The sequence below is a fragment of the Podarcis pityusensis genome (genome assembly GCF_964106645.2).
Source record: "Podarcis pityusensis genome assembly, chromosome: 6".
NCBI lineage: Eukaryota > Metazoa > Chordata > Lepidosauria > Squamata > Lacertidae > Podarcis > Podarcis pityusensis.
Window position 1 is genome coordinate 84,033,145 of NC_138030.1, and position 23,354 is coordinate 84,056,498.

Sequence of the window (23,354 nt, forward strand, 5' to 3'; positions counted from 1 at the left end):
TAGAAATGTTTACAGTTTGTATCTTAATAATAAAAAGTAGGGCTTGAAGGTAAGAATATACTGCAATGCAAAACTATCCTCACTTCCTAATATCAGGATAAAGTGTGACTGCCTGAACTGGGAGCCCGTATGTTCCAGACTGCCTTTCCTCAACTGATGAGAATGATTACCAGGTGCTATCTTCCCCCGTCAGCCAGGAGTCCATCGCTTTCTTCCTTATAGCAAAAGCTACATAAAGGTAAAGGGACCATTAGATCCAGTCGTGACCAACTCTGGTGTTGCGGCGCTCATCTCACTTTATTGGCCAAGAGAGCCGGCGTACAGCCTCTGGGTCATGTGGCCAGTATGACTAAGCCACTGAGCAGCTGAACCAGAGCAGCGCACGGAAACACCATTTACCTTCCTGCCGGAGCGGTACCTATTTATCTACTTGCATTTTGACATGCTTTCAAACTGCTAGGTGGGCAGGAACAGGGACCAAACAACAGGAGCTCACCCCGTCACAGGGATTCAAACCACCGAACTTCTGATCGGCAAGTCCTAGGCTCTGTGGTTTAACCCACAGCGCCACCCGCGTCCCTTAAAAGCTACAGACCAGGATATAAAATGAGGACTAATAGACCCCAAACTAGTATTTTTGTTTGCCTGACTAGTGACTGCCTCTGGGTAAACATTCACATGCAAACTGTATGAACTGGAAAAATACAGATAGAAAGCAGCAATTCCTATAAACTGCTGTGATCATGTGACATGACTGTTGCCTATATATATTTCACACAATAAATGTATTCTCATGAGCGCACAGACTTGCTCAGGTTAACAACAAAAATGTGTGTCTTGGCCCTCAATTTGCTGGCACAAATTTAGCACCATCATGAACTGTGTGAAAATGATAGCAGAAATCACTACAACACGCAATCCCAATTCCGCAACATACCTCCAAGGTCAGGCTCCTTTGTCTGTCTGCTGTGGCTTCTCGCAAATGGCACTTAAGACGAACATTTTCCTCTTTCATCCGTTCTGCTCTTGCTTCTGCTGTCTCCTCTACAAGGCGGGTCTGAGAGAAAAGCCAGAGCAGAAATAACCAAACTATGCAGTTAAATTCATAGCTGCTGCTGCTACTACTGTCAAAAGTTTGGAAGAAAACTGTTTCTAACATTACAAGTGCAGTTTTCCCTTAGCTAGAGGTTATTGTGTATCCCGTTAGGCTGAAAGATGTGATTTAAATATTTCAAATAAATAAGCACAGGTATGACTGCAGAGACCACAAAGAAGTGATTTAGTGTCCTTACTTGTGTAAATAAACAAAAGTCCATCTTTTGGTACATGTACAAGGTATGTCGTCTGCATATCTTCGTTTCAGGTTAATGCATTTTGGTTTGATAAAGCTCAGTTTAGTTGTAAACTCAATACAGTGGACCCTCCGGATACAAACTTAATTTGTTCCGGGGGTCTGTATGTACCCCCAAAAGTCTGCAATGTGAGGCGCCACTTCTGCGCACGCATGCGGCGTGATAGATCACTTCTGCGTATGTGGTGAAACCCGAAAGTATACACTTCCGGGGTTGCCGCGTTCGCAACCCGAAACATACGTTACCCAAAGGTCCACTGTATAACTCTGTATTATCAGTGTGCATAATTTGTTCAGGAAACATTAAATTTCAAAATGGAAAATCTGGCACCAGTAGCATACCATCCATTTTATATTTTAAGAAATACCTTTGATAGGAAGCCAACAACTTTGCTTTTAATTTCTTCAGAATTAAGGCACTGGGAAAGTATGGCTTCATGGCTCGTCTCCTTAATACAAAAAACAACAACACAAAAACAAATAGGGGAGAAGAGGGTTCATGCCCACCACAGCCTGGTTATGTTAACACAAGAATCAAGCAGATCTGAGGAATTTCTGCTAAACAACTGGAAATGTTCAGCACTATTAAAACTAACAACAGAAGAGCAGGCAGTTTATTATTCAAAGTCAGGTACTCCCAAATCTTTCTGCTCTGTTTGTCATCCCTTATATCTTATTTAATGTTATTGTTATTTTAAAATTCTAAGCCCTAGTCTTTCCCTGTACCCAAAGTATTTTATGAAAGCAGAGCTAAAATTACAACTAAAATACTAATCAGTAGAATTTACGCAATTCCTTCTTCAGCTGCTTTTCTGCTCTCTTTAATAACACAAACATCTACAGATCCAGAAAAAACTAATCTGTAGTATGTCATTGTGACTTAACACTACTTATATTACCCAGCTGAAGAGAAGCATCTAATCTAAGTACCACTGAATATGATGGAAGTTAAGCAGTGGTCTGCAAACCCTAGCTTTGCTTACTAGGGGTTGTTTCTCAATTTGCCCTGGAACATAGAGAAAGCAAAGGGATAGAAAGTGGAAGAGACTTGAGTTTCTTTTGGGTTGTTTTTTTTTTTTAACAACTTCACCAAACCTCAGGAGAACGAAATAAATCCTTGCATTTTCTCTTTCAAGTTGTCCTACTGTTTCTCATTTTCTCCAAACTCCAGAAGACAGTGCATCTTCCTGAAACCATGTGGCAAGGTTTTGGAAGAGTGGTGGACTCTTCTCTAGCTACACTGCAGTTTGGACATGGTAAGAGTCAGAGAGATTTTTGCTGCTTCTCATTTCTCAAAACTGCAGTGCAAATGAGAACTTGGGGGAGGGAATGTGCTACTGGCAGTTCTTTCCACCAGAGGGCCGGCACACTTTCCTGTGGAATCTCTGGATGCCAGGAGCTCAGTTACTTGTAACCAAACTTAGCTGGATCGAGCCCTTTACAGCCCTTAACACCAAGGGTGTTAAGAGTGAGCTTAAAACGGATTAATTTTAGTGGGATCGTGTGCATTTCTCCCCCAAACTGGAACGCACAGCTGGACTTCATCTTACCTGTGCAAACTGTGTGAATGCCTCTATGGTGTGCTGTTGAATCAACCAGCTACTGTTGGCCAGCAAAGAAGAAAACAGGTAGGACAGCTTGGATAAAATCTGCTCCTAACAAGTGAAGAATGCAGTTATTTGTATTTTAAGCCTATATATTCGCCTCCGCTCATAATTTCCTGGGAATCATAATTAAATACAACCCAGATACCCCACTGAGAATGACAGTAATGAAAAGCTCATGGCAGCCTTTACTGACAAAACGTATCAAATAATCTTGCAGCAATTTACAGACTGACAATTTTGTTACAGCATATGTATCAGATAGAAGACAATCACTTAAGCCATAATACATGTGTCAGTCTCTTAAAATACCAAAATATTTTTTGTTGGCTTTGACTATTCGTCTGGACTCTGCCGACAAATAGACATGCCCAGCCCTCCAAATCAAACCAGCAAAACATCCCACAATATGCCAAGTCCTGTTGTCACACTGACCCACTGCCATTCAACACGAATCAAGAACGTGTCTTTAAAATGGAAAAATTCCAAGTAAAAATGCATTTCCAAGCTAAAATAAACTCAGGGGCAAGAACACCACCAAGTCCAGGGATAATGTAATAGTGATATCTTTCTACCCCTAGGTAACTATCAAGGAGTCCCTGTACCTTTCATTACCCATGTAGGCTTCCCACACAGGGTTTCTAAAAAGTAATAGGAACTTGACATTCTTATGATTAATGTACTTTGGGCCTTAGCTACTCAGTGGCCACTACTGAAAAACAGTAAACGACACCTGCAGAAGGTTAATGAAAGAACAGAATCTTGTTCTAGTGAATTTACCTGGAATTCTGGTGGAAGAATGGGAACCCCCATCGAAGAGAGAAAATCTAAGATTGCAGTGAGAACATGATCTGGGGGATTGAGTTGAAGGAGGGAAGTTTGCAGTGTAAGTATCTGCAGGAAGAGAAAACAACGAATAGTGTTGTCACATTTGAAGATTATGATATAAGGTCTTTTGGTCCATTTCATCCAGTGCATGCAGATGCAGCTATACACACATTGGTGGAGTAAGGTTTAGAGGGGTTTAAAATGCAAGAACACTAAGTGACAATTCACATAACCCGGCCTGCATGCAAAAGAAGCACAGCAACCTTTCATAACAGAAATAATAGATTAAACAATCAGCGTAGTAGTGGGACAGGAAAGCTTGTGATTTTAAGTATGGTCAGGAAATTCTATTCCACTGACCAACCTTGAAGGCTCCTGGCACTGTTTGCTTCTCCCAAATCCGTCAACCCTCACCAGAGTAGCATTGTGTATGCACAGTTGCTAAATACAGTGGACACTTGGGTTGCGAACATGATCCGTGCGGGAGGCACGTTCACAACCCACAGCGCCGCGTCTGCGCACGCGCGGATTGCAATTTGACGCTTCTGCACATGCGCCGAAACCCGGAAGTAACCCGTTCCAGTACTTCCAGGTTTGGTGCGGTGCACAACCCAGTAACACGCAACCTGAAGCGTCTGCAACCCAAGGTATGACTGTATCCTCAACCTCAACTAGATTGGCAAATACACTTCAAATTCTGGTTGCTAGCAGTCATGACTAGCCTTGACAATGGACAGGCCAATAAAGGATGGAAGTGGGGAACATTCAGGCCAGTGGTGTTGTGGCTGCATTGGCCTGGGCAAGAGGTGTGCGCCTCCAAATATAATACACTCTGTTTGAAGGCCCTTAAAATGGTGTAGGGGGGCAAAATACACTTCCTCCCTCTCACCATACTGTGAACATCTGTGAGTGAAGATGCAGGAGGTTGTTTTGTGAATATGTTGCAAACCAGCTGTAACTTAATAATTACACCCTATGAAGCAAACTGTAGCTCTGCTTCTTGAGGGCTAGGGTTTCTAAATAGCCAGGAACTAGGATCATGACATTCTTGTACTACTGTGGCTTATGCTTACCAGGATCACTCTCTGGTAGAAAAATGATGATGGATACACCTGTCATAACTAGCAGCAATCAGCTTTGAAAAGTACCTTGCTAGACATCCATCTGTGTATGCAAGGCAAGTCTGCTCATCATACTATTTCTTACCTGAATTAGCAGTTGAGGCTCTAATATTTGGATGAAGAACTGCATGAGTCGAAGCACCAAGCTAAAGGTCTGCTGCAGAGAGGGCAGACTGGAGACCTTCATTGGACAAAAAGAGCATATTATAGCCTCACAGTGTCCTCCATTTCTGACTAGCTAGGTAACTAGGTAAAGATTCACTGCAAAGTGAATGTTTAATGATTCTGCTATGCCCTGCCTCTGTGACAGCAGCATGAAAGGCTGTCTGGCTAAGTAAGTGCTGTTGATCTACTCAAACTGACAGAAGGTGCACTCCTCTCACAGACGGAAAGTGTGAAGTCAGCTTCATCTAAATATGAGGACTGATACAAACTACCACAAACTGCTGCCTCCTAGCCCAGTTCCCTTTTGGGTTCTTTGCCAGATGGGAGTAAAGCACATTGTTTGGTGATTGTAGGTAGCAAAAGTCTCACACGATTCGCAAGTGTTAACTGCAATTCATATTGCACTGAAGTATTATTAAATTCACCCTGTATATTAAAGCGGAAACACTTCTTTGCCTGTTTCTATGGCTATATGGTACAAGGCAAAAATAGAGCACCCCTCCCTCTTTTGGCACATAATGGAACTAGTACTATAGGAAGAGTCATCAACACCTTAAATGCTGACATTTGTATGGCAAGAAAGATGCATACTGGGAGGCAACTGCATGCTCCTGTAACAAAACAGAGTCGTCGTCTTCTCTCTCCTGGAATTGTGCTTTCTCCTCCTATAGCCCTCCTATAGCCCTCCCACAAGAGCAGGAAAACTGCAGCTATCTCTGTCCCTGGACAAGGGAGAACTAGATGGAGCAGCAGGAAGTGGGAAATGAGAGAATTTACTAACCTGTGTGGCAGGTAGAACTACCAAGAACTGTCCAACAATTCCAACAAGTGCTGTTTGCTGTCCCACCTCTAGTGACTTCCCAGCAGTTTGGCACAAGGACAACAAGGCAGAGAGAGCAGTGTTCTAACAGAGAAGAAAGAGCTGTGAGGAGCTAGGAACACTTCTAGTTGTATCTCTGATCACTAGAAACACCACCCAATCTGCAAGCATTTAGGCACAGGGAGAGCCTGTCTCTCTCCAGAAGTGCCTGTCAACCTCAGCTAACCAGTAGTTTGCAGTGGTGGGAGCTTTAGTCCAGCAACATCTAGAGAGCCACAGGTTGACCACCCTTGTTTTAACAGAAAAAGTATGTCCACTTTCAGGCTTCCGTCTGCAACTATAAAGGCAAGAAAAAAATACATGCATTCTCTCTTTAAAGTGCAAGTCCTGAAGCTCAGGAATCTGAAGTCCTGCATCCTTTACACCAACACTTGATCCCAGTCATGCAAACTATTGATAGACCCGGTACAAAAAGTTATTATCACTCTGAAATCATACTATTAGTACAAAGATGCAAAAAGCTGGGCTTACTTGTGGGTATCCCCATAACAGAACAATAGAACCAAAGAGGACAAGAAAATCCTCACCAGAGTTTTTGATCCGCAAGTAATTCATTCAAGCCTTTCCTTACCACCTGTGGAAGTTCCTCCAGAGACCTTTTGCTGCTCAGCCACTCTTGACATTGTGCAAATCCGGCCACAAAGAGCTCATGAGCAACTTGCTGTCTGAGGGGAGGGATCAGGGCCTGGAGAGAAAGATGCTGCCACAATATCAGGCTCTCTGTTTCTCTGGAAGGAAATTGTTGGGTGAACCTCACCTGCAAGGAGGTGAAGGCAACATTAGAAAGAGCACAGGAGAGTTCAATAAACTGTTTCACAAATATAGGAAAATAATAAACTAAACAGAATATCCTTTCTGTCCAATGACAGAGTAAGATGGCAGGCTAGAGGAAAGGATTTCTCCCTCTCAAAGGCAAGGCTTAGACTCTGAAACTATCCCAGCAGCTTCTCCAGTCCCCAACCCAGAATGTGACTTCAGCCACTCTCTTTCCAAGACAGATAATTATTCTTATCATTATTATTATTTATTGAATTTTTTATACCGCCCTATACCCCAAGGTCTCTGGATGGTTCACAGAAAACCTTAACAATACCCATAAAATATGTCTACACTTTAATAACAGGACAGACAGACAGGTGCACAACTTCGGTTAGTACTGAGGGAGATTCCTGAGAGATTTAATTGCAAAAAGACTCCACACAATGATTCCTTTGGGCTAAATTCAGATAGTACGGCTCTCACCTAGATGCAGCCAAAATGTTTTCACAGAACACCAGTGACATACTCTGGTTGTTAAAGCCTGTGTAAGCCTTTTACCATGAGGGGAAACTCCCAATGCCTGGGCTGCACATTCAGTGCAGCAGTTAAAAGGGAGACTTTCTGGATGGTAAGACTAATCTAATCATACAAAAACATCTTTGACCACCTTCCTATAGTGAGTGTAATATTTGAATGAGCCCTCAAAATTTGTTACGGTTGTAACAAAGCAGGTTGAAACATATGCCTCTTCCCTCACTAAACAAAAAGTGCTTAACACCTCGAGTTCCTTGAAGGAAAGATGGGATACAGATGGAATCAATAAATAACATTTTGGCAGTACTTGCCTGGTGATCAGCAGTCATCAGGAATAGCAGACGCCTTAGCAGGACTCCAAGCAGAGAAACTTGAAAATGCTCTGCAGGACAAGCTTTTATCTGAATAGGGTAAGAAATTATTAGCTCACAAAATTCTAACAATCTAGCGACACCTAAGCATGTTTGTTTGGTTTTTTTTAAAAAAGAGAACAGTTTTGATGCAGAACCTATAGCTACACATACACTGGGTCCTATTTTAGGTAACAGCAAGTCCAACATTACTTACATATTCCTTTTTAACATTACGGATTCTCCACTTGACCACAGCCAGATGTCTGTTTTAACCAAATACCATTTGCACCCATCTGTGTGTCCCTCCTAAACTACTTCACAGAGTAGCCTGTACCACACAAATTATTCTGTTACAACAAGCCTAAAATTAGGAATTAATCAAAGTGGCTCCATGTTAGAGTGGCCTATCAAGGCCAGCATTTGTTTGTTAAAACCATCCAGATAGCTCAAACAAATGAGCCAAGCCACATAACTAAAGAGGAAGGTAAAAATAAATAAAAAATTAATCCCATCACAAGGTAATCAGATCTAGAGAAAAATGCTTATCAAAATGAAGCAAAGCTGAACAACCAAGCATCTCCTGAAGAAAGCACCATGAATATATTTAGGCTTGTTTAAAATGATTGAATATGACATGATTCCCAGATTTTATTGTGCTACTGTTTATTTTAAAATAGTGTTGATAATTAATTTTGTATGTAAATTTCCTTGGAATCCATGTTTGGCTAAAGACATGGGGTGGAGTTTTTTCAAAATATATAATGAGAGAATCAAGCTGGCAAAAGAAAGAAAGAAAGAAAGAAAGAAAGAAAGAAAGAAAGAAAGAGACTATATAATCATTCACTGCATTTTGACTAAATTCAAACTAAATTTGATTAAATACTGCTATATTACAAAACTAATATTTAGCCCTTATTATACAAACGTATCAGGAAATCAAGGAAGGGACTGAGCATTTCCCGTTTTGTACAACAGATTTTCCCATAGTCTTCAAGAGGCCTGGGATAATAATCTGCAGCTATGTAAACTTCATGTTGTGTTGTGCTATGTTACATTTTCTGCTCTGCTCAAATACCTCTGCTTATAAACAAACCACGTTCTGCTTACCAAATATGCTATGATAAATGCATGATGAGCACACAGGTCCGCTCTTCCATACCTGGGAGAAGAAAAAAGAGCAAGATGAACAAGTGAGGCAGCGGATCTCTCCTTGGGGTGCTAGTCTGTGTTGATCTTGAACTGGGAAGGCCTGCGTTCAAATCCCTGTTTAGTCATGGCACCTATTAGCATAGCTCTTGCAAGTCATTCTCTCTCAGCTTAACAAGTTTACTGTGAGGAGAGAAAAATGCCAAGTATGATACTCTACCTTTCTTGAAGAAAAAGTGGTATCTGTATTTAATAATTTTTTTTTCTTGTCCTTTTGCTGAAGGTGTGAGTGTGCAGGCTGTTCCCCGCAAGGCCCTTTCCACCTGGCCTAGGGGGCGGGGCCCAGATTCACCCAGCCCTACTAAAGAGGCTCCTCATGAGGCCAGAGGAACATTGCCCAGCTGTTGTTTTATTGATTTAATATGCTGTAAACCGCTTTGAGATTTTTATTAAAAATATAAAGTGGTATCAAAAATAAATAAATAAATAAATATGGGAAAACTTAGCAGTTTAGGTTACATCTGCCTGTGTTTCAGGATTTTTTTTTCCTTACCTGGCAAGGAAGCACCAAATGTCCATAGCCAGGAGAGCAGTGATTGTGTTAGAACCAAGTACAGTCTCCAGCAGGGAACATTCCTGAAAGAAAACAGATACACGTATACACAGGCAAAAAGTTGCTTAGAAAGAAGTTACGGCTGCTGTTTATTGTCATCCCACCAACTAACAAGAAAAAACAAAGCTGTCCATGGAGGCAAAGGTCAGTTCTGTGTCCAGGGCAGCTGTCTACCAGCTCCATCTGGTATACCTGCCCACTGTCTCAAGATAAGACCACAAAGGCAACTATCTGTAAATAAACAATAAGCATCCATAAAAATGGCAAAAGTAGTTTCTTTCCAAAATAGGTTTTATCTTAAACAACTGAAAACGCAGTAAAATATACCAGTGGTTCAGTGCTCGAACATCGTTCCGGTAATCAAGACGTTTCGTTGCTAAAGAGCTTAGTCATCGAGCTGTCAAAATCAATCATAACGTTGCTGTGCTTACAATTGTTTAAGATAAAACGTATTTTGGAAAGAAAGTACATTCGCCATTTTTATGGACGTTTCTTGCTTGTTTACAGATAGTTGCCTTTGCCCCTCGCCAACTCTCCTCCCCACTTCCTTTGCCCCTCAACAAACTCCCTTCCGACTCCCTGTGCAACCACCAACACACCCCTTTGCACAGCTCAAACTTCCAGAAGTGGGGAGGACAAATCCCTCTTTCTCTTATTTCCAGGGTAGAGACTCTTAAGGCAGTGGCGTGGAAGAATGAATGGACAAAGGGAGACTTTCTCCCCTACTCCAAGATGGAAAGGCAGGAGAGGACCACCCTGGACTCATCCTCTGTAGCTAGCCTGTGGCAGCTACACAAACTGAGGTCATCTTAAGATTTTATTATATGGTAAGATATGCAGTGGAGAAGAATGACTTATATTGGAAAGCTTGGTTTTAAAATCCACTAGCTGCTCCAAGTCAGCAGATGGGGCTTGTCGTACAATACTTCTCCTTACCAGTAGATGGAAGTGTGAAACCGAGAGGGATGTGATAAAGGCACACAAATGGACACAGACATAGTGGTAAAAGGTGACAAGATCCTCAGCTTGCCCTGTCCCCATTGCTGCTGGCAAACTAACAGGAAGAAAAAGCTCTCCAGGACACTGCTGAAGACTGAGGAAGAGGGCTGCAAACAAGGAGACTCTGCAGAGAAATGGAGAACATCAGGATTACTCTTACCTAAGGCTAACTCTTTGCAGCAATCCAACATGCATCACTAAAACGAATAATATAGAGACAGTGCAGCCCTAAATTGTGCTGTGTGGATTTTATGCTACTGACTGCTAGATTTCCAGATGCTGCAAAAGTCTACAATCAATGAAACAGAAATAAGCATCTTAAATCTAGCAAGAGCTATCCAGAATCTTTGTAAAGTCAACTGACATTACTAAGGAAATTATATTTAGAATTAATCATGCTAACCTTCACTAAACCCTTCATTCAATACAACACATCTTTTTATAAAACGTGTTCAAAACAACCTGGGGATGCAGCTTGGCAACATCAAGTATGCTAATCACAAAAATGCTTACCCATTAATATAAATCTACTACAGCAGCAATGAATTACCTGGGAATCTCCTCTGGTAACTGACTTCCAGTGTTCCAAAGAGCCTGCACATCTTGGGGCTGGGATGGCAACTTGTCCATTACAGAAAGCAGAAGACGACATTGTGGAAAATGCAGCTCAGGAGAGAGATCTGTAGTCATTTTTAAAGAAAAAACATTTTTTAAGTTAAAACTTTTAAAGCAAGCTTACATGTATATGGAGCTCTCATGTCTGAATAAATCTAGAAATCTACAACCATGTACTTAAAACTCATTTGTCTTTGTAATTTTATATATTTTATTTATTTAACGTTTATATATTGCTTATATACTGCTTGATTGTAAAGAAAAACCCTCAAAGCAGTTTGCAAAAAGCATTAAACAATAACATTAACAGTAAAAATAGTTAAAAACAACTGTTCAAAACAAATGAAAACCAACAATAAGCTAAAATGAATTATAACATATGGAACACTGTACATGTTTGGAAAGGTTTGCCTAAATAAAAATGTCTTCATCAGGTTCCAAAGAAGAATACAGTGAAGACAGCTGCCTGATGTTAACAGGCAGGGAGTTCCGAAGTGAGTGCTGCCACACTAAAAGATCAATCTCTTACAAGTGCCAAACAAGTATTATGGGGCACCTGCAAAAAGTTTATGGCTTATAACTAAACAAATAAAAATGTTATTAAGAGAAATTAAGCCTTTAATAAGAATACAAAATTCTACACATGGAAAAGAAAGATTAGCTTTAAAAATTAGAATGGTAAGAATATTCTAAAGCCATGAAATGAATATAATGATGATAATAATGTTTATGACCTGAAAAAAGCTGAGTTACTAATAAGTAACTTTGGTCTGATTGTACATTTTCAAAACAAATTGGTATATAGTATTGCTACTGTGGAATTTTATTATTCTTGCAGCTGACTAGGGGGAAGAAATGCCTGGCTTTCAGGGACCATCAGAATCCTCCACCCAGTTCTCTGCTGCAAGGAGAATGTCAGGGCCTTTAAGCTTACCTGAAATTTTACTTAACGCCACTTCTAGGAAAGGCCTAAAAGAGAGCAGGTGGGGTAGGAGAGAGTCCAGCGTCACGAGGAATTCCCTCGCTATTTCATCCTGATGAGACTTAGAAATCGCTGGAGCATAAAGACTTGGAGGAAATTTGCTGTCAGGAAAGAATACAGAATGCTGCATGTATCACTTGTACTCTGAAGAGCACTAAACATGGATTTCCAAGGTTCAACAGAATACAGAAACTCTGTGGAGCTAAGACAAGACACACTTTAATTATGTTCTTATTGTATTGGAGTGACATTCGTTTAAGAGCTGTTCAACAGTGGGAACAGCATCCCTTAGGAGGCTGTGGACTCTCCTTCCTTGGAGGTTTTTAAGCAGAGGTTGGATGGCTCCGTCATGGATGCTTTAGCTGAGATTCTTCTTGAATTGCAGGGGGTTGGATTAGATGACCCTTGGGTCCCTTCCAACACTACGATTCTATGACACTGTGTGGCACATACCTTGATACAGAAGGAAATGGGGCTATTGCAGATACATGCCAGGACATCAGTCTTCAGTCGTCATGATTTTGGAACCCACTGTTTGCAAACTGCCATACAGTGGTGCCTCGCAAGACGAAATTAATTCGTTCCGCGAGTTTTGTCGTCTTGCGAAGCACGGTGTTGGGAAAGTTTTGGAAAAGCTTCAAAAATCACCAAAGTCTTTAAAAACCTCAAAAAAGGCTACCACACCGCGTTCTATGAGTTGCTCCTCAAAGTCAAGTCGCAACTGTATTAACGGTGTTAAGAAAAAGGAAACAAACTTGCAAGGCGTTTCCGTCTTGCGAAGCAAGCCCATAGGGAAAATCGTCTTGCGAAGCAGCTCAAAAAACAAAAAACCCTTTCGTCTAGCGAGTTTTTTGTCTTGCGAGGCATTCGTCTTGCGAGGTACCACTGTACCAGGAAGGCAGCTTTCAAATTACTTTCAAGCTCAGGCACAGAAAACACTAATGACATAATAATTATGTAAAAATAATAAAAATCAAATTAATTATCGGGTACCACTTACCTGTATATTTGAAGGTATGTCTGATGTAGCTGACAGCAGGAATCTGCCAGGAAAGGAGTGAACTCCTGTAAAGCCAACCATTTAAAATACTTTTAAATTTTAAAATTCATTGATATAACTTTATCTCCACTGCCTTTTATAAGCTGAAAATTTGCATCATTCTGGATAGATGAGATAATATATTATTATATTTTAGTAATTTTATCTGTACAGTGGTACCTTGGGTTACATACGCTTCAGGTTACAGACGCTTCAGCTTACAGACTCCGCTAACCCAGAAATAGTGCTTCAGGTTAAGAACTTTGCTTCAGGATAAGTACAGAAATCGGGCTCCAGCAGCGCAGTGGCAGCAGGAGGCCCCATTAGCTAAAGTGGTGCTTCAGGTTAAGAACAGTTTCAGGTTAAGAACGGACCTCTGGAATGAATTAAGTACTTAACCTGAGGTACCACTGTATCTTTATTGTAGGTTCAGACCTTTTGTGGAATTAATGTTGCAATTTTTTAAACTTACTTTTCAGCTGCACTTTACATACGATTCTGGTAAGTAGAGCACAATCCCAATTTTTTACTCCTGCAGCTCACGTGCATTTTATACTATAATATATGTATTTTTGGCTCTGTATGCACATGGAAAGGATACTAAGCAAGACAACTTACTTGAAATAAAAGGCTACAATCTGAGACACACATTACTTTTGAGTATAGGAATGTGCTGTAATGCTACAATCCTGTCTATACACATTTGGAAGTCCCTCTAAGCAGAGTGGAACTTTGTTCAAAAGATAATACAAAATAGTACAAGACTTACTGTACTGTATAAGCTACAATTCAGAATTAAAAATCTGTTCTACATATTTTAGAATCAAATTTTACCCACTCTTCTAAGTAGGGTGGGTCAGGTTAAAGTTACTAAACCCAGGGCAAATCAGATAACCTTAAACAAAACAAAACGTTTATTCAGGAAAAAAGGAAGCATAACATGGGATATAACACAAAAATACTATGCTGACTTAAGTAAACTCTTAACAACTACAGATGGACAATGCAATCACAGCAAATACTTGTGATTTAAGAACCAAGTAAATTCCTAAAGCATTTCAGATAAATGTTAAAACTTTCTGCAAAACACCAAAAACAAACTGCTTTTCCAGCAGATGCCGCTAAGGGAGAAACACACCCTAAGGAAATTTGGTTCAGATATCATTAGTGAACCATTTTATTTGTCCATGGTACAAGGGCTGTTACAAAATATGGGAATAGTACAAGTACCTACAATAAAAAATGGGTAGCAAATCTAAATTCCCTCTGGGGAAAACACCATTTGTGATTCTCTACGTCAAGTGATGTTCTTCTCAAAGCATTTGCAAATTGACACAAAGGATGTAGGGGTGAAAAAGGATGATGTTCACTGACTTATTAGAAAGAGACTTCTATAACTGCAGACTTGAAGAGTTGTGCAATTTGTACAATACAAAGAGGACAGATATGACAAACTGGAAAGGTATCCTTATTTAGACACAGCTTTGAGCACAAACTTCATGGCTAAGTAGAATCTGTAGTTAACAATGTTGAATGTAGTATATAGACAGCACAAATCAAGCCCTACATGACAAGTAATGATTCTGATGAATATGGATGGAATATTGCCAATTACTTTTTATATATGCTACCACATTTTCCAAGTTAGACAGAATATTTTATAGCAAAGCAATTAAGGCATATTCAAGCCAAACATACATTTTGCATCAGAGTGAACCCAGTTTCTATCTCTCACCTTGGTGTAGTGCACCAGGGAATTGGCCAAGAATCTACACAGCTTGACTGTCCTTTGGAACAACTTGCAATCAATGCTCTCCTATTTGAAAGGGAAGAAATCAAAGCGCAAATGGACAGAATTCAACAGTGTTTTAGAAAACTTATACCAGAAATGCCTCACCTCCCTGCCCTATCCCCCTCCCCAGCACTGAAAGGCCAGTCCTGTGAGGTAACATTCTGGCTATTTCATTCCCTGGCCTATGCACATACTGTAATGGAAGTTCAGCATACTCAAGAGAGAGGAGAGAAAACCTGCTTATACACAGAAGCTATGCTACAATTGCCAATAAATTTATTTTATGCATGCATAAATTGAGACGTGTCCTTGGGAATTCTGAAAAATGGTTAATTTGGCTTTTTGATGTTTTACTCGCCTTCCATTTTCAGGCCTGCACAACAGATCCTATACCAGTGCTTACTCGACACGATTGGCTTCCATCCAGGAATCCCCCCAGCTATGACTATCAAATTTTCTCATCAAGTTCAGAATAAATTAGTGCACTGGAGAACAGCAACAAGTTGTGTGTAGTCCATTAAAGTGACAGTCTACATGATGCTCACCATTAGGGGAGCAAGTGTTCCTTAGCTCCTGAGATAGAGATGTCTGAAGAGGTTTTTGTCCATCCCCACCATTTACTAAAAAGTGGTCAAAAGGAAAGCTAGGATTCTATGGTTCTAAATAGTTTGTGTGCTGCCCAAACATATGCTATGCTTGTGGCCTGTCTAAAGCTCTCAGAAGTTCACGTCCTTGCAACTTTAACCACAATACTATGGAAGTCAACTTCATCCCAAGGTCAATATGCCTAAAAGTCATATTCACCTCTGTTCCAGACCGCTTCATCTGCTCAGCCAGCTGCAAACAAGACTGGAAAGAAAACAGGATATCCTCACAAAGGCCACTGAGTATATCGGAATGCTTCAAGCTGTTCTTTATCAGAGATTTGTGCTTGAGACTTTGCCTGAAAGGGACAAACTTGTGACAATTCTCAAATAGTCAACAGGCTATTAGAACCATCACACCCCCCCCCCCCCATCACTCTCATTAACTCAGATGGCGAGTACCAGCTAAAACAGAGTCAACACAGGACCTCTGAGAAACAAAAGGGAGCACCCCCCACCCCTAAATCAGTAGCCAAGAATGTTGAGAATCCGTTGGGGGGAAATCAGAAATGGAAATGGAGTGCTGTGGAGGAGGTTGTGGCTGGCTGGCACAGTGGCGGGCCTTACTTCTGCTGCAAGGACTCCTGTTAGAAGTTACAAATGGGGAATGGGTAACATGTGGCACCTGCCATAGTGCCACCTCCACAGGTAAACAGATGCAATCTTCACAGGTAAACTTGTCCCAAGTTGTTAAGGGCTTTACAGTCATACCTCAGGTTGCGAACGTGATCCGTGCGGGAGGCACGTTCGCAACCCGCAGCATTTGCAACCCGTGTCTGCGCACATGTGTGACGCAATTCGGCGCTTCTGCGCATGACGTCATTTTGTGCTTCTGCGCATGCACTGAAACCTGGAAGTAACCCGTTCCGGTAGTTCCAGGTTCAGCGCGGTCCATAACCCGAAAACGCGCAACCCGCAGCATTCGCAACCTGAGGTATGCCTGTATATACTTGGCCCAGCAGTAAACCAGCAATCAGCGCAGACATCTGAGCCCAGGTGTTACATACTGACAGGTCTCACTCCTGTCAGCAATCGTGCTACAGCATTCTGTACTAACTGCAGCTTCCAGCTCAAGTGCAAGTGCAAGGGAAGCCCCACACCAGTACCATGAACTACCAGTCCAAGAATGGCTGTAGCTGTCGAACCAATTGTAGTTGTTAAGAGGCACTTCCAGCCACTGAGGCTACCTGAGCCACCAGTGACAGAGCTGGATCCAGAAACAACCCCTGACTGCAAACCTGCTCCTTTGCAGGGGGAGTGCAACCCCATCCAGGGTAGGCAATTCACTAATTTCTCAGACATGGGAACTACTCGCCCACGGTGACTCCACCTTGCTATGATTCAAGCTTAGCTTGTTTTCCCTCATCCATCTCACCACTGCATTTAAGCAATGCAATGGCCCAGAACTCTGTCGTATTTTTTAATTAAGTATTTAAATCTAAATGATTCATTCCTTCTCAGTTTTTAAAGCCATGATCTCAGTGTAGACTGTAAATGAGATATTTTGGGGCTTAATAGCCATTTAGTGCGATCATGTACCTTTTAACTAATTTGAAACTAAAAATTCATTTTTATTATATTGATACATTCTGATCTATTGGTTCTATTTCCGCAGAGCATTCTTCACAATGGAGGAGCTGCCGTCAGTCCAAATCTGAGCCCATATTATGTCTAACAAGCTGAATTAGACACAGATTTTTCAATATCACAATTTGATGCAGAGCTCATATAATCTATTTAGATAATATAACAGATAACATTAATAGAATAAAAACATACCTGATTATGAACTTCCATGTGTTTGCATGAAGCGCATGATCTATGCTGGAAATAGCAGAACAGATCTCCAACAAAGTATGAACAGCTGTAGAGCAAAGGACAAAAAGTAAATGCAAGGTAAGTTCAGCATATAACATAGTGAACCGTTCAATACAATGAAGCTCATTCAATACAACGAAGACCACCATTTCCCTACGTTCACAACAGTAGTTAAGTGATAGCTGCACTTTTAATTGCTTTTATCTCACATTTAGCCCTGAATTTGAGAAGCAGATCAGATCATCCTGGACTGATGAGGAACACCAACTTTAACAGAAGGGAATAGGTATGTGGTAGGAGTTTATACATTTGGGAGAGTGGTCTGCTTTAAAGTGCATGGTTTGCATACACACCTGACGCTATAATCGCTATACTGTCTTCAGCAGCACAAGAGTTCACAGATACCATCTCAAGCAGTTCCATGAATTGCTTTTGCAAAGCATAGGCCTCCTTAAACAGAGACTGGAGTAAATCCGAAAACAAGTGGAGACACTCACTGTACAACGACTCACTATTCTGTAGCAAAATAAAAAAAACGGAGAGAAAGTGAACACATTGCATAGATCAGTGGTGGAAGTAACTAATTCATGACCCAGATCATTTCTCTATTCATATTATCCATAGCTGCTAAGCACTAAATACAAGATCTCACTACATGCTATACAATATGTACTCCAGAATTTATCCCAGATAAAACAACAAAGTTTCTTGTGACACCTTACAGACAAACAAATGTATTACTATGGCATAATATACATTTTGGGGGGGGGGGGTTGCTGCTGCATACTAACACCAGAGGTTCTCCCCTCTGAAAATTATCCTTAAAAAGTATGAGTGCATATCAGGATAGTATTTATTGAACAAAACTGTATTCAGGCTTTCTCAGTATCGATTTCAATGGAAACAAACACTGGAAAATTGTTTGCACCAAGTTACTAAATCTCTAATATCCTTGTGATACCCTGTGAGAATACAGTTGGCAGTTATCTAAAGGGTTGTTTTCCACTGGTAGCACAAGGCTAGCAGGTTAGGTTATGGCTCCTCCACCTGGTGGCAGAAGGAAGGGCAAACATTTTGGGAAGCAGGCAGCTCCCCAAATCTAGTTCACAGACTTGCCAAGCTCAAACAGGTGACAGGACTCAACTTCATACTTACAGAACAAGCAAAAGAGAAAAAGCAAGCATTGGAAAGGCTTATTTAAGAAGGTTCAGATTTGCAGATACTAGAAACAGGAGTATCAAGCTCTAATTTAGGCTTCACTTGTTCAGTCTCAATCTTGAAAGGACTCCAATTTATCTTTCCAAAACTGAAAATTAGTTATCCTTTCAAATTAAATCTTCCCTCATCTAACGTAGAGGCCAATCGTCAGGTTTTATGTGATAAAATCTGTTTGTATTGGTCTCATGTTTCCAAGCAAATATCTATTAACTCAGTTGGTTATAGTGTGGTGCTGACAATGTCAAGGTTGCAGGTTCGATCCCCATATAGGACAGCTGTATATTCCTGTATTGTTGGGGTTGAACTACATGATCCTCAGGGTCCTTTCCACCTCTACAATTCTATGATTCTGTTTTGTCAGACACACAATATTTCTGTCTCTTCCACTTACCGATAGTAGGCTTCTAATATCGGTTTTGACAAAATATTCCTGTGATGGCCTGTTATAGCTCTCTTTCAGCTTGTCCCATTGCATTAACCATACTAATTGTCCTGCATCATCAAAATATTGACTTATTTAAGAAATATCCAACCCCCTTCATTTTTATCTACTTTCCCAACTTTTCTGGCTACTTTGGGTTTTTTGTCTTTCCATATAAACTTACCTTTTGCCATTCTTTTTTATAACTGAATTCAATCTAGAGACAAGCAGGTTTTGTAATAGAAATAGGATGATGGGAAGGTATGTTCATTTTTATTATGTTAATTCTTCCTAATAATGGATGATTTGCCTTTTCCCAATTTTTCAGATCTTTCTGAACCAAGTTTCGGCAGAGTGTGATAGTTAAATTACAAATATTGCAGACTTATTGAACTATTTATATTGTAAACCACCCTGTGATCTTCAGATGAAGAGCGGTATAGAAATTTAATTAATAGTACTAACTATGAAGTTCACCAACCTTGCAGTGTACAAATGTGTTCTTGATTACATGAAGAATGGAAGAGGGAAGACTGTAGACGTGTTCTAAGGGCACAACATCCTGTACAGTACAGATGTGGCGCACAGACCCTGTTAATGCTTCCAACACATGCACCAAAGTCTGTATGACAAAAATATTACTGTAAGCATCAATGGAGGTTATATAAACAACAATTCAACACAAATCAGAAGTGTTAGAGATGTTCAACCTTTGTACAATAGAATCAAACATATGCTCACAAATCCTCAAATGATTTACCATGCATATGCTGGTATACTCCCTCCCAAAATACTGCCAACAATGTGGAATATATATATATATATATATATATATTATGTATCATTCCTGTTGTTAGTTCTAATTCCAGTAGATTTACCTGCAGATGGTTTCTTAATGTTTCACGTAACTCTACATTGTGGCTTGTTACACTTGTGGCTTGGTGGGATAATTCATATATCAAAAGATCAAATAATTGTACGGTCTGTTAGGAAAAAAAGCAGATTTCAATTAAAATAATATCCACAGAAAACCCAGTATTAGTATTCTATATATTAAATGCAACCAAATTGCACAGCATTGTCATATGTTGGGATGGTTATTATTAACTTCGATGGCTTTTAAGAAGTACAAGAGAAAATCTGGGAGTACAGTGTGATTAGCCATGGCAGTCAAATACAGAACCTCCATTTAAAGAGATAACAGACAATCCTGGAAAAATCCAAATTCACAATGCCTTGCAAATCTTCTGAGATAACTGAGCATCTTTTCAATCTTGCTTAATTCTTCTTCTTCCATAATCTAACCACCCAGAGAAGCACTGAAAAATCCATTATGTTTATAATGACACCATCCTATGAGCAGTGACTAAATAAATAACAATAGAATGGAGGTTTTGTAATTATTTTGACATTTCGTCCAAACCAGAAGAGCAACAATTTTTGGATCTGGCAATCATACCCTTTTTCTTCATTAGTTAACAAAAACCCCAGATTCTGAAGTTTATTTTTATAGATAGCTAAGGTAAACTCAGAGTGCAGAATGAGGCCTTTTTGTTAACTTAAACAAGCCAATGCTAAACTGTTACCTAAGTGCCAAATCATTTATCAACCATTTTATAGACCCATTTTCTCAACTAAAATGGGGAAAACAGTGGTAAAAGCTACTATCTGTTAGCACCGCTCTTCAAAGCAAACTGCTCACTGACACAAGCCAAGCTCCCATTAAAACAAGTAAATAAAAAATGTATCTTAAAAAATGACATGCTTCTGGAAGACGAGCTCAAGCATATAAATAACAGTACGCAAGTGTGAATACTCAGCAGTCCTTAACACACACACTTGCTGGTTCAAAAGTGTCATACCTTTGGTAATATTTTAGAGAAAAATGCTTGCTCCAGCTCAGAAAGATTGATGCGGGGTAGAAACTGCTCTGTCAAGATCCTTAAGACACCTGGGAATGAAAAAATTTAAGAAAGTAAACCCACAATACTAAAAGGGGGAAGTCATTCTCTTTTCTTTCTTTTTTTAAAAAAGACCCATTAAAAAAACACATTTATTTAATATTAAAACAAATCGTTAATTCCCCACAAAATCAAGAGTTACACTACAGTTTTATCAACTGCCATAATACTCCATTCTCATTATTTTGCGGCATTTGTTTGCACAAAGCCTTGTCTGTACATACTCAACATTGTGAGAACTGAAACTATAGCCATAGATCTTTATAGCTTGTAAAAAGAGAGTAAAGGTATCAAAGATGAACCCAAGTATCAAGCAGTTTCCGAACACCTACAAGCAATAACTGCTGGTTTCTGGTGCAGAAGGATTGTGGTGGGAAACTAGGAAAAAAGTTGTAGGTGCCAAACCAAGTCCGTTACCCTGCTCCCCAGCATGACATAACAAAACTGTGTCATGCAACTATTGTGGGGCTTCTTCATTGGGGCAAAACTCCTAACTAACCAAGAGGCACAATTTCAGCGCATTTTGCCAACCAAGGTGGATGTGACTAAGCCGCATCCCATGTTCATGTCTGAAGGAGACATTTCCTGTACAATCACCACCAAAACAGGGAAGTAAATCCAATGCTTTTCCCCCTAAAACAAATGTTTAGGGGTACTCTTTTTGACTCAAGAAAATCACCATTTTATAGTGCAAATCGGGGAAAATAAATACAGTAAATGGACAAAAGTACAAAGATTCACAAAATGTTTAGGGGTATGCGTACCCCCAGAAAAAAAGCACTGAGTAAATCTAACTGAAGTTTGCACAGCATTTACTTACCGATACGCTGGGTCCAGCTATCAGATGTCTGATACATAGAGTACAAATACTAAGGGAAAACTGCATACTTATGCTGGCAGATAAAAGGCTGGCTCAAAACTAGTCTTTTATCAACTTTCGCTCTGCTGCGAGGGAACAAAGGTACTTGTTGAATTCGAACGGCACGCCAATGGCTTTGTTTCCTATTGCGTTCCAACTGTACAGAATGGCACTATACTCAAAAGTTGTTGCTGTTATTAACTAAATTTATACAGATAGATTAGATATAGATATATAGTAGTAGTAGTCGTAAAAATAATTTATTACAGTGGTACCTCAGGTGAAGTACTTAATTTGTTCCCGAGGTCCGTTCTTAACCTGAAACTGTTCTTAACCTGAAGCACCACTTTAGCTAATGGGGCCTCCTGCTGCTGCCATGCCACCAGAGCACGATTTCTGTTCTCATCCTGAAGCAAAGTTCTTAACCCGAGGTAATATTTCTGGGTTAGCGGAGTCTGTAACCTGATACGTATGTAACCTGAAGCATATGTAACCTGAGGTACCACTGTATTTATACCCCACCCATCTGGCTATATAGATATGGAGAGAGAGAGATATTGCCCTTCATCCCGAAAAACACAGGGCAGCTTTGTAGTATTAAAAAAAACACACAAGGTAACAAAACACAGCTGCTCCAGGATGATGTTGGGTCTGAAAGGGTGCAGTAGTGACCTTGAGCATTTTCCTTGGGGTCAGATTCTTGGATTTTTAAACTACTATTTTTAAGTGATTGCCTCCCCCCTCTACGCTTATAAGCTGTTCTTATTTCTATCCTGAGTCTTAAAAGGGCATGGTAGTGACTTTGAGCATTTTCCTTGGAGTCATATTTTGGATTTTTTTTTTAATTATTATTTTTAAGCGATTGCCTTCCCCCCCTCCCCCTTTACGTTTTCAAGCTGTTCTTATTTCTGAGTCTTAAAAGGGCCCGGTAGCGACCTTGAGCATTTTCCTTGGGCGTCATATTTTGGATTTATTTTTTTAAGTGATTGCCTTCCAACCCCCCCTCCCCCTTTACATTTTCAAGCCATTTAAGGAAGCTTTTCATGTTTAACAGACTGTTATATTTTAATATTTTGTTGGAAGCCGCCCAGAGCGGCTGGGGAAACCCAGCCAGATGGGCGGGGTATAAATTATTATTGTTGTTGTTGTTGTTGTTATTATTATTAACCTGAGTCGCGGGGTGGGGGGACTGCGGGGTAGAAATATATTAAATACATTAAAAAAGGATGAGGGAGATGCCCACGGGAGTCCCGGGCCACGAGGAGGGATGGAAGGACCCCACAGATTATGGTGGGTGGGATGAGGGGGTCTTTCACACACAGAGAGAGACACGCTCTCCGCTTCTTCCCCGCCAAGAAAGGATATAATGAGGCGGGGCAAGGCCGTGGGTAGCTGGCCGAGGCCCAGCTCCTCGGCCCGGCCCTCCACCTCCGACAGCGGCGGCGGCGGCAGCGTCTCGGGCTCCACCTGCGACATGATGGCGGCGGCGGCGGCGGCGGCGGCGGCCTGGGATTCTCCTCAGGCGGCGGCGGCTTCGAAGATTCCCCTCAGGCGGCAGCGACGGCGCCGCTCGAATCCGGCGCCCTGGAAGCGGAGGCCCAGCCCCTTTCTCGGCATCCCGTCAGGCCTCGCGAGGAAGGAAGAAGGAAGGC

At 40.7% G+C, this 23,354-nt stretch overlaps 1 protein-coding gene across 1 annotated transcript in view; it reads right to left on the minus strand.

Moving 5' to 3' along the window:
• Positions 1-23,316, minus strand: part of FIRRM (FIGNL1 interacting regulator of recombination and mitosis) — a 24,783-nt gene extending 1,467 nt beyond the window's left edge. The window contains exons 1-23 of the mRNA XM_081012119.1: positions 23,069-23,316; positions 21,664-21,704; positions 20,745-20,833; positions 19,761-19,865; positions 19,364-19,504; positions 17,597-17,759; positions 17,205-17,289; positions 15,586-15,724; positions 14,725-14,805; positions 12,951-13,015; positions 11,903-12,051; positions 10,904-11,033; positions 10,291-10,477; positions 9,295-9,377; positions 8,703-8,754; positions 7,554-7,643; positions 6,521-6,706; positions 5,851-5,973; positions 4,990-5,085; positions 3,736-3,849; positions 2,902-3,006; positions 1,720-1,800; positions 938-1,057 (exon numbers count right to left, since the gene is read on the minus strand). Coding sequence (XP_080868245.1) covers positions 938-1,057; positions 1,720-1,800; positions 2,902-3,006; positions 3,736-3,849; positions 4,990-5,085; positions 5,851-5,973; positions 6,521-6,706; positions 7,554-7,643; positions 8,703-8,754; positions 9,295-9,377; positions 10,291-10,477; positions 10,904-11,033; positions 11,903-12,051; positions 12,951-13,015; positions 14,725-14,805; positions 15,586-15,724; positions 17,205-17,289; positions 17,597-17,759; positions 19,364-19,504; positions 19,761-19,865; positions 20,745-20,833; positions 21,664-21,704; positions 23,069-23,178 — 2,535 coding nt within the window. The 5' untranslated portion in view covers positions 23,179-23,316. The remainder of the gene's footprint in view (positions 1-937; positions 1,058-1,719; positions 1,801-2,901; positions 3,007-3,735; positions 3,850-4,989; positions 5,086-5,850; positions 5,974-6,520; positions 6,707-7,553; positions 7,644-8,702; positions 8,755-9,294; positions 9,378-10,290; positions 10,478-10,903; positions 11,034-11,902; positions 12,052-12,950; positions 13,016-14,724; positions 14,806-15,585; positions 15,725-17,204; positions 17,290-17,596; positions 17,760-19,363; positions 19,505-19,760; positions 19,866-20,744; positions 20,834-21,663; positions 21,705-23,068) is intronic.
• Between the last annotated feature and the right edge of the window lie 38 nt (positions 23,317-23,354).